We start from the raw sequence: 15,159 nt of genomic DNA on the forward strand, positions 1-15,159 counted from the left end.
TTCAGCTGCATTTTCCACTTGTATGGTAGCCAAGGTTTTAAAATAAATAAAGTAACAAACCCAAAAGCAAAAAAATTAGTTACAATCTAAAGTTTTAATAATTAAGTTACAAACCAAAAGCAAAAAAATTAGTTACAATCCAAAGTTTTAATAATTAAGTTACAATCCAAAGTTTTAATAATTAAGTTACAAACCAAAAGCAAAAAAATTAGTTACAAAAGAGTGTGCAATACAGAGATAGCATTACAAAAGAGAAGCAAGATGGAATTGTATTTGCAGTATGATTAAAAACCCATATTTCCACATTCGATCTTCCCACTGCAAATCGAGAAAATTCATATAAATCAATGACAGAAATCTACAAGTAGCAACATTATAATTCACAATGCTCCATACCTGAGCAAGAACAATAGAATCTAATACACTCTCTTCTTCTTCTCCTTCTAGCACGCACGAAATGCGTCCAGCACAACCATCATCCAATATTGGCTCGCTCTTTTGAGATGCTGCCAAGATCTCAAAAAAAATCTGTCCACTTTTGGGTAGCTTTTCTAAAAGACAGGTATTTGGGCAGAGTAAGTCATAAACATTGAATTGATTTATGTCAAGGATAAAATATTCAAGGAAAACAGAGGAACTAAGAATACTAGTCCAAATGAAATCACATAGCCACATATACCAATCAATGAACATTTTCGGAAAAAAACATGCAAGCCCAAGCTAGAGACATTCACAACCATCAAGTTTAAATCATAGCTTCAAGATGTAATCTTTAGTTTCAGTAGGCTGGATGTGTTAATATGGTTGCAAATGTTTGTGGCTGTAGTGGAAAAGAAAGGTGGTACAGAGGTGGGGAGTTGATCGACTAAACTAGTTTCAAGAGGAAAACAAACTAAAAAGAAAAATAAATAAAACATACCCTGCACGAATTGCACGACTGAAAACAATTACATCAGCACCTAGCCGCATAGTGCTTGTCTTGAATATGTACCATCTGAAAAGGTACACGCTTGTCAGATATCAAGATGAACAAAAACATGCAAAGATCTAGGATTTCACTGACACAGAAAACTACAAAACTCAGCATGTATCATACAGTGAGCTACAAGTGCAGACATACAAAAATTTCAATGAGCATTCGACTGCTCAATATATACACTGAGCCACAACAAATGAAATAACTATAGATTAAATCTAAAACGAGTGCAGACAAAATCTTCAATCTCTTTGTTACTTCCTGGTTCCTGACTACCAAACTGGTTGCACGGAAATGCCAGAATTTCAAAGCCTGCATCAACCTCCCAATATATCATACAAAGCTGAATCTCCAACATGGGTTCAACACAAATTAACATTTCTTCTGTTCCCAAGCTTTTAACCTTTCAGATATGCTTTTTTTTCTTGGCATCCAAACAGGACAAGGAAAATTCTCAAAACATGCCAAAAATGAAAACCCAAAATTCCCATATGCTCGTTATTTTAATTTTGAACACATTCAACAAAATCACGGTACTCAAGAAACTACTCATCTTCTGCAAGTGGTGGATTGAATACCCCAAGCTCATGCATTTGCGCATACCTTCGGGATCCATTCCACCGCCATCATCTGCACAGAAAGCATCACAACCATTTCCAATTTTTCTTTTCTTTTCATGAAACGTATATAAACATATGAAACCAGTAAGGGAAGATTCAAGATTGAAATTAGATTCCAAACCCTAAATTAAATTTCAAAAGGAAGACAGAAATTAGATTTCAAAACACTAAATTAATTACCGAGAGAGAGATCGCGGTGGTGGAGAGTCAGAGACGAGGGCTCGGTGTGGTGGTACGCGGTGGCTGGCCGGAATTCAACACAGACAGTCCGATGAGAGATGAGGGCTCGGTGAGGGAGGGCTGCGCTTCGAGTTCGATTGGATGGAACAAATGAACGGAAGTGAAATCTGAAATGGGATCTGACCTAGAAACAAATGAACAGCACAGATTAAATCTAAAACAATGAACGGTTGGAAATAATTCTCTTATAATTAAAAAATAATATATATATATATATAATTTTTTTTTCGGTTCGGTATGGGAATACCGAAAAATAGAAATGCAAAACCGAATCCCATACCGAAAATTTCGGTTTGGTTCGGGATTACATACCGAAATTTTCGGGAATTTTGGTTTGGGATTTTTTTGGTTTGGGATCGGGATTTTTTTGGTTTGGTTTGGGATTTTTGGGATTTTTTTCCAGCCCTATAGTGGATACAATTAAAACATAATTGTTACGTATATAAGGTTACAGTGACAGTTTGAAAAGTCTTGTTACGTATATCAACCACTGCTTAACCGTGCACATGGAAAACAAGATACTCATTATCGTTATTTCATGAACACGCATGAAGCTTAACGTCCTCTAAGCTTTTTCTTAATTTTGTTTTTTCGCCGAGGCCAACTAGCCTTTTTTATTTTTTGGGTCAAATTGGAAGTTAAGCTAAAAAGTAGCATTTTTTATACAACAGCTAGAGCCGAAAGACGAAAAAAGTAAGATAAAAGAAAAAGAAAAAGAAAAAAGGTAGCAAATCTACAACGAGCAAAGAAGCTAAAGTATAATATAATCTCTCAATAGCATTTTCAACACTATAGCATAAAAGGATATGAATTGAATTGCACAAAGTTATACAGAAGCCATTACCAGTCGCTATAAGACCGTCGCCAGGTTTCGGTGCAGTTGTTTGGAACTAAAGCAAGAAAACTCGTTAGAAAAAAACTATCAGGATAAGAAATTCTAACAATGTCAACGTCATTATTCTTCACCAGACATTATCAAATTACAAAAATTCTGAGAAACCGCAGAACATAAGTAAAACCATATACATCTGACGGTCCCTTGAAAGCTACAAAAGTCTTGCTGGTGTTTTTAATTCTAATGGCACTCCAAACCGAAATTTTCGGAAATCCCGAAATAGTTTCAGTATTTCGAGACAATGGGAATCCCGAAATATTTTTGGGCTATAATAACTTGGTTGTGGCTGTGCAGTGTGCAGAATAGCAAATCTGCACTGCATAACTTGGCTGTGCAGTGATCATCAAAATAAATTAACAATCTGCCTATTCAATTGGGGACGTGTTTGGGAAATGGAACTGCACCGAGTAGAACAAACTGAAAGAACAGCACCACCTATCCATTAAACACCACGAAATGAGCAAGAACATTTATGAATTTGAAACATAATATCAACACATGAGTCATGACTAATAAGTTTTCAGATTAACTATCAATTCTAAGTTTTAACTACTTATTTCAACTACTTAACAAATACACACATTGCCCACAATTATATTCCAAAAAGGATGTTGTGTAAAGCAAACCCAAGTATACTACAGAAAGTGTTCACCTTTAGCTAACATTTGAAGCCAGAGTACCCTAATCGGTATCTAGACTATATCCGTAAATAGGTTTTGTCAATCGGAAGAACGGAGCATTTACTAAATAGAAAGTAAATACTTGATTGCCATAATTTCAAGCAGTGTTCTAAAAAACGCTCTAGGCGGCCGCCTAGGCGTTCGGCGTTGGTCTCCCGATGCGATTTGAGGGAAATCGTTACAAAAGTCGGTGGGTATTTAGGTGGCCGCCCAAGCGCTTGCTAGGCGCTCTAGGAGCTCTAGGCGGTGCTCAAGGCGGTGCTAGGCGAAGCTCTAGCCAGCGTTGAAGGCTCTGCAACTTTTGCCGTCTTGAACTCTCATCGGATTTGCAACTCTAACTCTCGCATCTGCATCGAAACTCCCATCTGCGTCCGCATCTGAATATAGCCATTGCTTTGCTAGAGGTTTCTGGAAAAATAACGAGAGAGAGAGAGAGAGAGAGAGAGAGAGAGAGATTTCTGGGATTTTGTGATATGGTTCACGGGTTGATAAGAAATAAAGTGGGAAGAGAGTTGTGGGAAGAGAGATGTGGCTGTTTGCCACGTCTATGTCTTTTTTATTTTGTTATTTTTTGTCTATGTCATTAAATGAGAAGCATGGTTGTTTATTAAAGAAATTTATTTTTATATAAAGAAACAAGGTTGTTTATTAAATGAGAAGCAAAGCCCAATGATAATTAAAATATATAGGCTGAGTAAATGTTATAAAACTAACATAAAAAGTCCTAAAATTTTACAAATATACTCATACTTTATAATATATATAATAAATATACAAATTCACCTAGGCCGCCTAGGCGTCCGCCTAGAACCCACCTAGCCGCCTAAGCGCCCGATCCCTACCCGTCGCCAGACTAACGCCTAACATTTTTTAGAACCTTGATTTCAAGTAAAATTCGAAAAAAAATTGTACTTTCAATGCTAGTCTCCTTTTTAGACATGAAAAATATTATTGCCCAAGTGATCTAATATACTAATTAAAAGCAGGTAAACTATCAACCGCACTGCAGATATGATTATCAATATCAAATGCACTGGCAAACAGTAAGCAACTTCATATATATATTGCCATAAAACAAGATCCCATCTTTGGCAGAAGAAAGATATCCAGCACCTCAACCTCCAATTACACCATTTTAATTACAAATTTATGAGAGCAAATCTGCTCTAATGACTATTCAAAATCCCGTCGATTCAAAATCCCTAATTCCAAAAGCCCTAATTTTAGAATTCCTAATTCAGAAACCCAAATTCAAAATCCCTAATCAAATTTGGAATCAAACAATTTGTATGAACTTTGGTTGAGTTTATTGTAGGAATTTCTTACCTTTTGCAGTGAGGAGGTGTGCGGACTGAGACCGAGAGCTCGATTTAGAGCCGAATTTGGGTGGTATGGACAGTGGGTGAAGTCCAAGGACGGAGCTAGAAATGTTTTTGACTGGGGGCGTCCTAAAACAACCAAGTAAAATAATGGGTGTTAAGTTGTTGAGAGTCAGGTACAATAAAAAATCTCTAAATTAAAAAGTTAAATTTTAAATTGTAATGCCACAAACGAATGGATGAAGTAAATTCATATAAAATACTTTGCAGAGTAAATTTTTTATATCAAGTTATGATACTTCATCAGTTGAATCCAATCTATTTATGAAACCCCCAATTCAATTGAGTTTGATTTAACGTGGAATATTCGGAACCAAAATCAAAAATTTAATTGTTGTTTTAATTGTCATGACAATTTTTTTCATCGCCCAAAAATCTGAGTGGGGGAGGATGCCCCCTCTGGGCCTTAGGTAGCTCCGCCCTTGGTGAAGTCGCGATTCAGGTTTAGAGTGAGGACTGAGAAGAATGAGGACTAGTGTGGGTAGATTTTAGATTCAGGCGACGGATGTGGGAGGAGAGACAAATCTGCGAGGAGAGTGGTGAGGTTCCATTCAGACATTGAGGTGAGGTGAGGTTGAGTATGAGGTGAGAGAGAGTGAGTGTCTGTGAGTGTCGAGAGACGAAGAGAGAGAGTCAGAGACTGGGTTTGATCTATATTCAACGGTTGATATTAAATTTCAACAGAATCTGACGGCTATTAAAATTCTAAATATATATTTAAAAATTAAATTATATATATATATATATATATATATATATATATATATATAATTTGGTTCGGTTCGGGATTACCGAAATCCTAAAAACTTGAGATTGATTTCCGTACCGAAATTTCAAGATCGGTTCGGTATTGGGTACCGAAATTTTCGGGATTTTCTGTTTGGTTTCGGGTATTTTTCGGTTCGATTTGGGATTTTTGGTTTTTTTTTTTTTTTTTTCCCCAGCCCTACCTGCTATCCGGGTTCACCTTCAAGAAAGTAACCCAATACCAAAATAAATCGACAAACTAATTTAATTTCCCTTTAGCCACCGACTCATTTGGAAAATCGTGACTGCAAACACAAAAATCATTAATTGGATCCAATTGCACACAAAACCATAGTCAACTGGTTACTACCGTACAAGTTCGAACTATAAACAAAAACAAAAACAAAAATCACAACCATGTTCGGTCCGCACATAAGATCCGTAATTAGCTGTCCGCACTTTAGAAATGGCCGCTTTTTGCATTACGGAACAAACTTTGACATGCTTCTATTGTCCACAAAAAAGTTTAACTAGCCAGGCCATGAAATCATATACAGGCTTTAAACAAACGTTGCAGCAGACCCAACCAATCTCAGTTTTGCTAGCACACACAACGCAACAACAGAAAACGTCGGGGAGCCGAACCATCTAGAACTCTGCCGGTTCTGCGACTCTCTCCTTATCTCACACCACCAGGCACCAGGGTTTAAGATATCTCCGCCACTTCTTCCAACCCCAACATTTCTTCACTCTCTCTCTCTGCCGCTCCTCTAAAACCCCTTTACCTTTGTTAGAGCTCTGCCATAGCTTCCACTTTCGTCACACTACCAACCCCTTTGCCGTACAAACCCAACACTTCTTCTCTGTCCAACAGCCAGAAGCTACTCCCCCAGGTGTGTTGAATTTACCTCCTTTCCAAACCCTTTTCTTTGTTTCTTGTATCTTTCTTAAATTTCTGTACTTTTTTTTAAAAATCTTTTTATGGAATGTGGTTAATTTTAATGAATTGTGAAATGGGTTGCGCTCAAGTCTGCGAAGGAACAATTGAGAGTCAACGCAATTGCCACGAAATGGGAACCCACCAAGGTTTTTCGGGGGCTCTGCACATTTTAATGTTTGATGTCTTCTTTTATTTTGGTGACGAATTGCATTATCGGAGTTTTTTATTTTTGTGGTGGTGATTTGTGGGTGTCAGTTGGTTCCGCAAGCTGACAGAGTGCTTATTCGTCTCGAGGAGCTCCCTCTGGTTTTTGGTCTTACCATTGTGTTTGAAAGTCTGGAGTGGCAACTTTATGCGATTATTTTTTATTAGTCCGAATCCAAAGTATCTGTGGCAATGGTTATTTAGTTAAGCATTTGAGCTTTTGGACTGTGATAGTTGTGAAGATCCGTAACATTGTGAAATGGCTTAATGTACTGCTACTAATCGCATAATTCCTATGACAGTTTCTGACCATTTGGATTTTTTTTTTCTTTCAAATATAACATAAATGAATCATTTCCTTTTAAATATAAATATGTATGTTTTGTTAGTTCATTTCATTTTTATGTGGTGAAGATCACCCTAAAAAACCTAAAAAGCTGATTATATTTTTATATCCTCCCACTTATCATATCGTTGTGATGTTATACCATGATGCATTCAATAACACATTATGTTATATAATGTAGATATAATCGATCCCATGTTATCATGGTTGTTGTATGTTAACCTTTTGTATGTTCTATGTAGAAATTTTCTATGAAGTTAAGCTATTGTATGAGGGCCTGGGAAATGGAAAGAGTGCCATTGGAGGAAACTTGACAGTGGAATGGTACCTGGTCATAGGGGTTTTTATAATTCATTGGGAATACAGTGCGATAGCAGTAGAGTTTTGAATGGTTTTTCATGGCTTGAAGACATATTTGTAGTATAATTCTTCTTTGCGGTCTCGTAGTTCTTCTTTCTAACTTTAATCAAAAGATTTTTCAGTGAAGCAATAATTTTTTATGGTATGGTATTTCCTAATTAGGCCCTGTCTTAATTTTATATTCTGGCAGGACTTGTCTCGGATTGTGTTAGGTTGATTCATACTAGTGACAATTGGGCTCATTGTATTTTTTTTACGTGTGACTCCTCAATGTTCAAATTCAAGTAGTTTGATAATAGGTGTCGAACTTGACCGAGGATCTTGAGATCGACCGGGAGTAAACCTTCAGTAGGGTTACAAAGTGCAAACTATACTAACAATCTTGAACTCGATCAGGTTTAAAAGCCAAGTTCGCATGAGGCATTGTAATTAGGTACAACCTTGGAATTTAAGGGTTGGTTGAAAGGTTTATGTATAGTCCTCTATATCCAAGTTCGCATGAGATGCTTTCAAAATGAAAATGGTATGTATTGCCTGATTTTTTTTCCTTCACTTTTTGGTTAGCATTTAGTATGTTTGTCTCATAGAATACCTCAAACAGATTTCATGTTAATTGCTGACATTTCGTTGCTTTGAAAGCAGTTGGTTTTAAAACGGACTTCATTGTTTTACTTTTCCATTTTTGTTATCATATCAAATGGAAAAATGTATGTGTAGTTGTGTACATACCTTGTGTGCGAGAGGACACTGGCTTACGATAAAACGCTATGCCACAGAAATCAGCTGGAGGAGTTTTGCTGCCCAGGTCAGCTGTTAAATTTGAACGCTATCTTATGGGAGAAGTGTGCCTACTCTTTCTTTTTTGCATGGTTCTAGTTCTTTATTTTGATGTAAGAAGTTGAACCTAAGGATAATTGAACAAGCATTGTTATTCTCAGATTCTTTCTGTTGGTGCTGACGTTGGGGAAGTGAAGGCTGGAAAGAAGGTGAGTAATTAAAACGTTCCCAAATAATGATCACACTTTTTCTGGTGTGAATTAATGTTGATTTTTTAAACTAAGCAATAAGTTTCTGACCAACTGAAGTTGTCTATTGTTTAAAACTTTTTAAAACTTTTATCCCGAAGTAGCGGGTTAGGTGCTTAACATGTCATCATAACGGAAATGCTTGTTCATTTTGCAGGTTCTTTTTTCGGACATAAATGCATATGAGGTAAATAGAATAAGTTCATGTTGAAAGTTATCATACAGTCCTGATCTTAATATTCTAAAAGAAACATTAGGGAATGGACTTCCTCTATTTTGTATGAGTTATTCTGCTTATCTTTTGGTTTTCCTCTGACTTTATTCCATGACACTGTTAACCTAATCCTGGCTGTCCTAGCATTATTAGTGGTTTTGATTTCCCGCTCCCCCTCCACACCTATGTCGCCGGGCCACCTTTCTTTCATTAGTTTTCTAGGTAAAGCTCAAGTGTCTTTAGTTTCTAGTTCTAATGGAAAACCATTTCAATCCAGAGGGTCTGTGATACAGTCACAACCTATCTTGTGACCGGTCTTGAACATGCACAGTTTTAGTGTTGAGAACAGCTGACACAAAATCGCCACACTTTGCTGTGTACGCCAATAACGACCGACTGTAAGTATGGAAGGGAGTAGAGACAGAATATATTCCATATAAACTGTAGTCTGTTGTGGAAATGTTCTGCTGTGATCCATGTAATGGCTGCATATTCATGCTTACACAATGAATTGACATTTTCTTCAAAATTTGGTTTCGGGTGGATTTGGGAGTAGATGGGAGGCATTGCTTCTGCAAAGAGAGTGAATTATTGGCCATAGTCGAATAAAGTTTCAGCTCCGAGTAGGTACAATGGTTTACATGATTGTTTCATGAGACTTTTCGTTGCCAGGATGTTTTTCCTTGTAGCGTCTCCCAACTCCCAAAACTATATATTCAACTCAAATTTGTAAACAACACTTTTCTGCATTAATTTTTATACTTTGATCTTCAATTCATTCGCTCCTATGACCGGAAATTGAGAGGAGTGTGGATAGCACCACCTGTATTTAACCTCCTTTGTGAAATGCAAGCTAAGATCATCCGAAAATAATGGTGGAAAATTGGAAGTAGAGGGCATATCGTAAGGATAGTGGGGAAGGAACGATATGTGTGCATGGGTTATTGTTTGTTTATAAACGTAAACTGCTGATTTTCCCCTTAAACTTTCATCTAACGTTTAATTTGCCCCCTAAACTTTTAAATTGGAAAATCAAGGACTTAAATTTTTTATTTTTTTTTGCCGATTTCCCCCTTACCGCTAGTTTTTTTTATAGATTTCATCCAAATTAACGTTAACTCTACATTCATACCACGTGACTTTCCCTTGAGAACATAAACGTCACTTCGCTAGATCTTTAGACACAAAAGCTATAAAATCACACTGATTTGTACAGTTCAACATTTTAGAAATCTAGAGTTTTCAATTATTTTAAAGAATGAAGTGACCGAACTACCTTCACATGTTGTGCATATGTTTTCATTTAACAGAAATTTAGATGGAATGAATGAAAAACTAATGGTTGGGGGAAATTTGCCAAAAAAATTAGTTTAAGTCCTTGATTTTTCAATTTAAAAGTTTAGGGGGTAAATCGAAAGTTAGATGAAAGTCCAAAGAGAGATTCGTAGTTTACTCTTGTTTATAAACACATTTACACAAATTCTGTCGTCCATTTATTTCAAAAACCATGAAGGAAAAGGTCGCAACTTAGCTGAAGCATATTGTTTCTTGGGTTCAATCTACATATCTTCCCCTTGGTTTTGTCTACGAGAGAAAGTGACCACCCAGCTCCCAAGAAGTATTGAGAGTCTACGTTGGAGTATGAATGCCCCTAATGTGTGGTTGCAATGATCTTGGCTTGTCAAAGGTTTTAGAGAAGACGAGTAGCATATACTTTTCTAACTTTGAAAGTTGGGACTAGATACAGAGTTATGCTTGACAAATGCAAAGCATACCCATCTCAGTTAAATTTTCCGCCCACCAACAAATAATTCAAAGTTGGGAAGGTGCTCGGGAGTGTTTTTGCTCACCACCATAAATTATGTTGTATGCTCATCATACACTTAATCATTTGACATGTGTCATTTTACTTAACTTTAGTACATTTTTACATTAAATATTACTTTTTCAATTATAAAAAAATTAACCAAAGTTACGTGAAAGGACACGTGAAAGATGATTAGGTTTATGATGAGCATACATAATAGTTTATGGTGGTGAGCAAAAATGCTACCATGTTCCTCCTCCTTTTCGCATCGTACGATTTCGGTGCATTTCCCAAACTAATTCATTTTCAAAGAAAAGTATAAGAGGAATTAACTGTTTTTTTTTTCCTTCCTAAATTGAGAAAATTGTAGCGTTGAGCCTTCAACTTTAATCCAGTTAGAGCAATTGTCCATTGACTAAAAATCCATTACCATTGATCCCTTAATTTTATCAAAACATGCATTTATGATCATTTTCGTTAACTCCGTTACAATTCTGTCAAAATGAGTTAGATTGAAAGAACCATTGCTCCAATTGGGTTAAAGGGACCATTGCTATAATTTTTCTTAATTGGTTTTTCATATTTGCCCCTCGATTCAGCCTCATGTGCACGTGACTCATTTTGAAGGAATTTCTAACAGAGTTGAAGAAAATGACCATAACTGCACATTTTTAAGAGTTAAGGGAATGTTGGTTATTATGGATTTTTAGTTGAGGGATCATTATTCCAATTGAGTTAAAGTTGAGAGACTAATGCTACAATTTCCTCTTCTAAATTCACATTAGCTTATACAACAAATCGAGAAGCTGGCTAAAATTAAGGATCATAAATCATATTCCAATTTCTTAATTGGTTGAATTAAAGATCAATAACATATCGTCTGTATAGTGATGACATAAATATCAACAGTATAATGGCCAAATGTCAGCAATAAAGATTTGAAAAATGATAACTTCAACTAACTTCTCTAACATATATTCTACTTACGAATGAAAAGTAATTATAACCATACGATCAAAGCACGAATGTACCACTGAGAAGTTAAAATGAATGTGTACTACATTTGAATTTATTTTTATTCAGAACGAAATTTTAATTAATCTATCTAAACTATGGAGGATGGAAATTCAAACTTGAGGCCAATTAGTTAATTGAAAGACTAATAAAAACCAAATTAATTAAAAAGAAGCAAAAACCCCCATATCAGCCTAAAAGTTTTTTTTTTTCATTATTTCCAACGAAGAAGTACAATATGAAAACAAAACTAATTTTGATCCCAAAAGTCCTTATTCATATGTGCACGCATTTTTAGAATTTCGAATAAACCAGCTCGTACTCAAAGTTATGTGTTCTCCATGCCTGCTGCTTATAAACTGCGCTCTCCCCTCTTATCTCTAGCCGCCCAATTAAGTTCGCACAAACTGATACCATGGAGCTTTACAAGTTCTTTCCAACTGTGTTTTTCTCATATTTTTGTATGCATGCTCTTGTTCTTCACTCGTGCCTTGGTTTGAGACCAAGGGGAAACGAGACAGATCAACTGGCCTTGCTAGAGTTCAAGGCTAGCATAACCAATGACCCCTTTGGAGTCATGACTTCGTGGAACAAAACTATCCACTTCTGCCATTGGTATGGAGTTTCATGCGGTCGTCGTCACCAGAGGGTCACCAGGTTGGACCTGCGGTCCTCGAAACTTTCGGGCTCTATATCACCCCATGTTGGAAACTTGAGTTTTTTGAGACGGATTCATCTACACAACAACAGCTTCAGCAATCAAATACCTCCAGATTTTGGCCGTCTGCGCAGATTGCAACATTTACTATTGCAGAATAATTCACTGAGTGGTGAAATACCCTCCAACTTATCCAGGTGCTCTCAACTCCTAAGAATTTCTCTTGCTTTCAATATTCTCGTAGGAAAAATTCCTAAGGAGCTTGGCACCTTGTCCAAGCTAACAGATTTTGCATTTCATGACAACCAGCTCACAGGAAATTTCCCCAACTCCTTTTCCAACATATCATCACTTGAAATTATTTCTGCAACTAATAACAAATTGTATGGGAGTATTCCAGATATATTTGGCCACATGACCAATCTTACATTTCTTTCTTTCGACGCAAATGACCTGTCAGGTACGATTCCCCCCTCAATCTTCAATCTCTCTTCTATCACAGCCTTTGGCGTGACACTTAACAAAATCCAGGGGACTTTGCCCTCAAACTTAGGTATTGCCTTTCCAAGCCTTGAATATTTTTCTGTTGGCAGCAACCAATTTAGCGGACCTATTCCTGTTTCAATTTCCAATGCTTCAAATCTGTATCATCTTGATATGGGAGGAAACAAACTACATGGAAATGTCCCTTCTTTAGAAAATTTACCTAGGCTTGTGAGGATAGATCTTTCTGGGAGCAATCTTGGAAGTGGGGGAGATGGCGATTTGAGCTTTCTTTGCGATTTGACTAATGCCACTGGTTTAGAACGGGTAGAAATTCAAACTAACAATTTGGGCGGTGCCTTGCCGCAATGTATAGCCAACTTATCTTCTTCTCTTTTACAATTCCACGCGAGTGGAAACAAATTAGTAGGAAGTATACCAAACGGGTTTGGATATTTGGTTAACTTGGAGAGCTTTTGGCTGTCTGCGAACCGACTTTCAGGTCACATTCCACCGGACGTTGGAAAGCTTCATAACTTATATCAACTAAATATGGGCTTGAACTCTCTTTCAGGGAATGTTCCATCCTCTTTTGGAAATTTAAGTCAATTAACTATATTATATTTACATGAAAACAACCTTCAAGGGAATATCCCTTTGAGTACTTTGGCAGAGTGTGAGAATTTGAGAATGTTATCTCTTCGTGTTAACAATTTCAGTGGTGTCATGTCTCCTGAAGTCATCAGTCGTCTGTCATCTTCATTCTCTCTTTTGGATTTATCTGAAAACCATTTGACTGGATTCCTACCAAAAGAAATAGGACATTTCCTAAATCTGGAGGCTTTTGATATCTCAAATAACATGTTATTTGGTGAGATTCCTCCAAATCTTGGGAGTTGTATTAAATTAGAGTTTCTAGACATGGAGGGGAACTTCATCCAAGGGGATATTCCATCTTCTTTGGGTTCACTAAGAGGTTTAATAGGGCTATATCTATCTCACAACAACTTGTCAGGCATGATTCCAGAATTCTTGGAGCGGTTTGAATTTATGCAATCTTTGGACCTCTCCTATAATAATTTTGAGGGCATGCTACCAATGAAAGGGATTTTCAGTAATGCAAGTGCCATATCAGTTGAAGGAAATAGTAAACTTTGCGGTGGAATACCTGACTTGCATTTGCCAGAATGCAAATTACAACGTTCCAAGAAGGGAGGATTGAGTCTAACCGTCAAATGGGTAATCTCTCTTATTTGTGGTCTTCTTGGAATCACGTTTGCCATCGTGTTTTGGTACCTTTGTAGCGTAAGGAGACAAAGAAAGGAGCACACTTCAAGTGATTCAGAAGAATTTCTCAGGCTATCTTACCGAAGTCTTCTAAATGCAACAAATGGATTCTCCATTTCCAACTTGATTGGTATGGGAAGTTTTGGGTCTGTTTATAAAGGAGTACTCGAACAAGGTGAAACAGTTGCCATCAAGGTAATCAATCTCGTTCATCGTGGCGCTTCCAAAAGTTTCATTGCTGAGTGTGAAGCTTTGAGAAATATCAGACACCGTAATCTTATGAAGGTACTCTCTGTATGTTCGGGGATTGATTATCGTGGTTGTGAGTTCAAGGCCTTAGTTTACGAGTTTATGGTTAATGGGAGCTTAGAGGAATGGTTGCATCCAACTGAAGCAATTGGTGAAAACATTGAGAGACCAAGGAGCTTGAATTTTTCTCGAAGGTTGAGTATTGCAATTGATGTTGCTATGGCGTTGGATTATCTTAATCATCATTGTGAGACGCCAATAGTCCATTGTGACCTCAAACCCAACAATGTTCTTCTCAATGATGATATGGTTGGACATGTAGGGGACTTTGGTTTGATAAAGTTTCTTCGAAAAACTACTCAGAGTAGAGATGGTAATTACTCAAGCTCCGTCGGAGTAAAAGGGACAATAGGTTATGCTCCTCCAGGTGAATATATATTCTTCAAATATCTTTTTATTAATATTTTTTCTCATTAGTAGATCATATTGACAAATGAAAGTTGGGGTTTAAGAAATTCTATTTACAATTTTTCTTTTCCAATTCATGAGTATTGCAGAGTATGGTATTGGACATGAAGTGTCGACACGAGGTGACGTGTATAGTTACGGCATCATGCTGTTGGAAATGTTTACAGGAAAAAGACCAACGGATGAAATGTTTCAAGGAACTTTAAACCTTCATAACTTTGTCAAGGCAGCTTCTCCGGAGCAAATGGTAGAGATTGTGGATCCCCTTCTTGCTTATGAAGGAGTAGAAGAAAGCTTGATTGCAATATTAGCAATTGGTGTTGCTTGCTCTGCAGAGTCACCCAGAGAAAGGTTAGACATTAGTGAAGTTATCACGAAGATGTGTCGGATCAGAAACAAACTTCAGGAAAATAGCATAGGTGAATAGAAGCATACATTACTGTTATATTCGCATAGCGTGTTTAAATATGTTTTCCTTACATGTAAGAAGTTTCCATCTTTGTTTTATCAATAAACATAGTATAGTTATATAGAAACTTCCAAGATACGAAAGACAAGTTAAATGTG

At 36.8% G+C, this 15,159-nt stretch overlaps 2 protein-coding genes and 1 long non-coding RNA gene across 3 annotated transcripts; 2 read left to right on the forward strand and 1 right to left on the reverse strand.

The window, feature by feature from the left end:
* Positions 1-2,630: 2,630 nt before the first annotated feature.
* LOC126585768 (uncharacterized) lies at positions 2,631-3,912 on the reverse strand. Its single transcript, XR_007610646.1, has 2 exons — positions 3,384-3,912; positions 2,631-3,166 (listed from the first exon to the last, which is right to left on the reverse strand). It is a non-coding gene; the product is annotated as an uncharacterized LOC126585768 (long non-coding RNA).
* Positions 3,913-5,954: 2,042 nt separating this feature from the next.
* LOC126602464 (10 kDa chaperonin 1, chloroplastic-like) lies at positions 5,955-9,400 on the forward strand. Its single transcript, XM_050269346.1, has 8 exons — positions 5,955-5,978; positions 6,332-6,430; positions 6,567-6,623; positions 6,733-6,783; positions 8,164-8,229; positions 8,326-8,373; positions 8,570-8,598; positions 9,166-9,400. Exons 1-8 carry the CDS (start codon positions 5,955-5,957, stop codon positions 9,233-9,235), a joined length of 444 nt encoding a protein of 147 aa, XP_050125303.1. The 3' UTR covers positions 9,236-9,400.
* A 2,462-nt stretch (positions 9,401-11,862) lies between these two features.
* LOC126602472 (probable LRR receptor-like serine/threonine-protein kinase At3g47570) lies at positions 11,863-15,159 on the forward strand. The gene is made up of 2 exons (XM_050269358.1): positions 11,863-14,551; positions 14,682-15,159. Exons 1-2 carry the CDS (start codon positions 11,863-11,865, stop codon positions 15,017-15,019), a joined length of 3,027 nt encoding a protein of 1,008 aa, XP_050125315.1. The 3' UTR covers positions 15,020-15,159.

Source organism: Malus sylvestris, chromosome 2, assembly GCF_916048215.2.
Source record: "Malus sylvestris chromosome 2, drMalSylv7.2, whole genome shotgun sequence".
Lineage (NCBI taxonomy): Eukaryota > Viridiplantae > Streptophyta > Magnoliopsida > Rosales > Rosaceae > Malus > Malus sylvestris.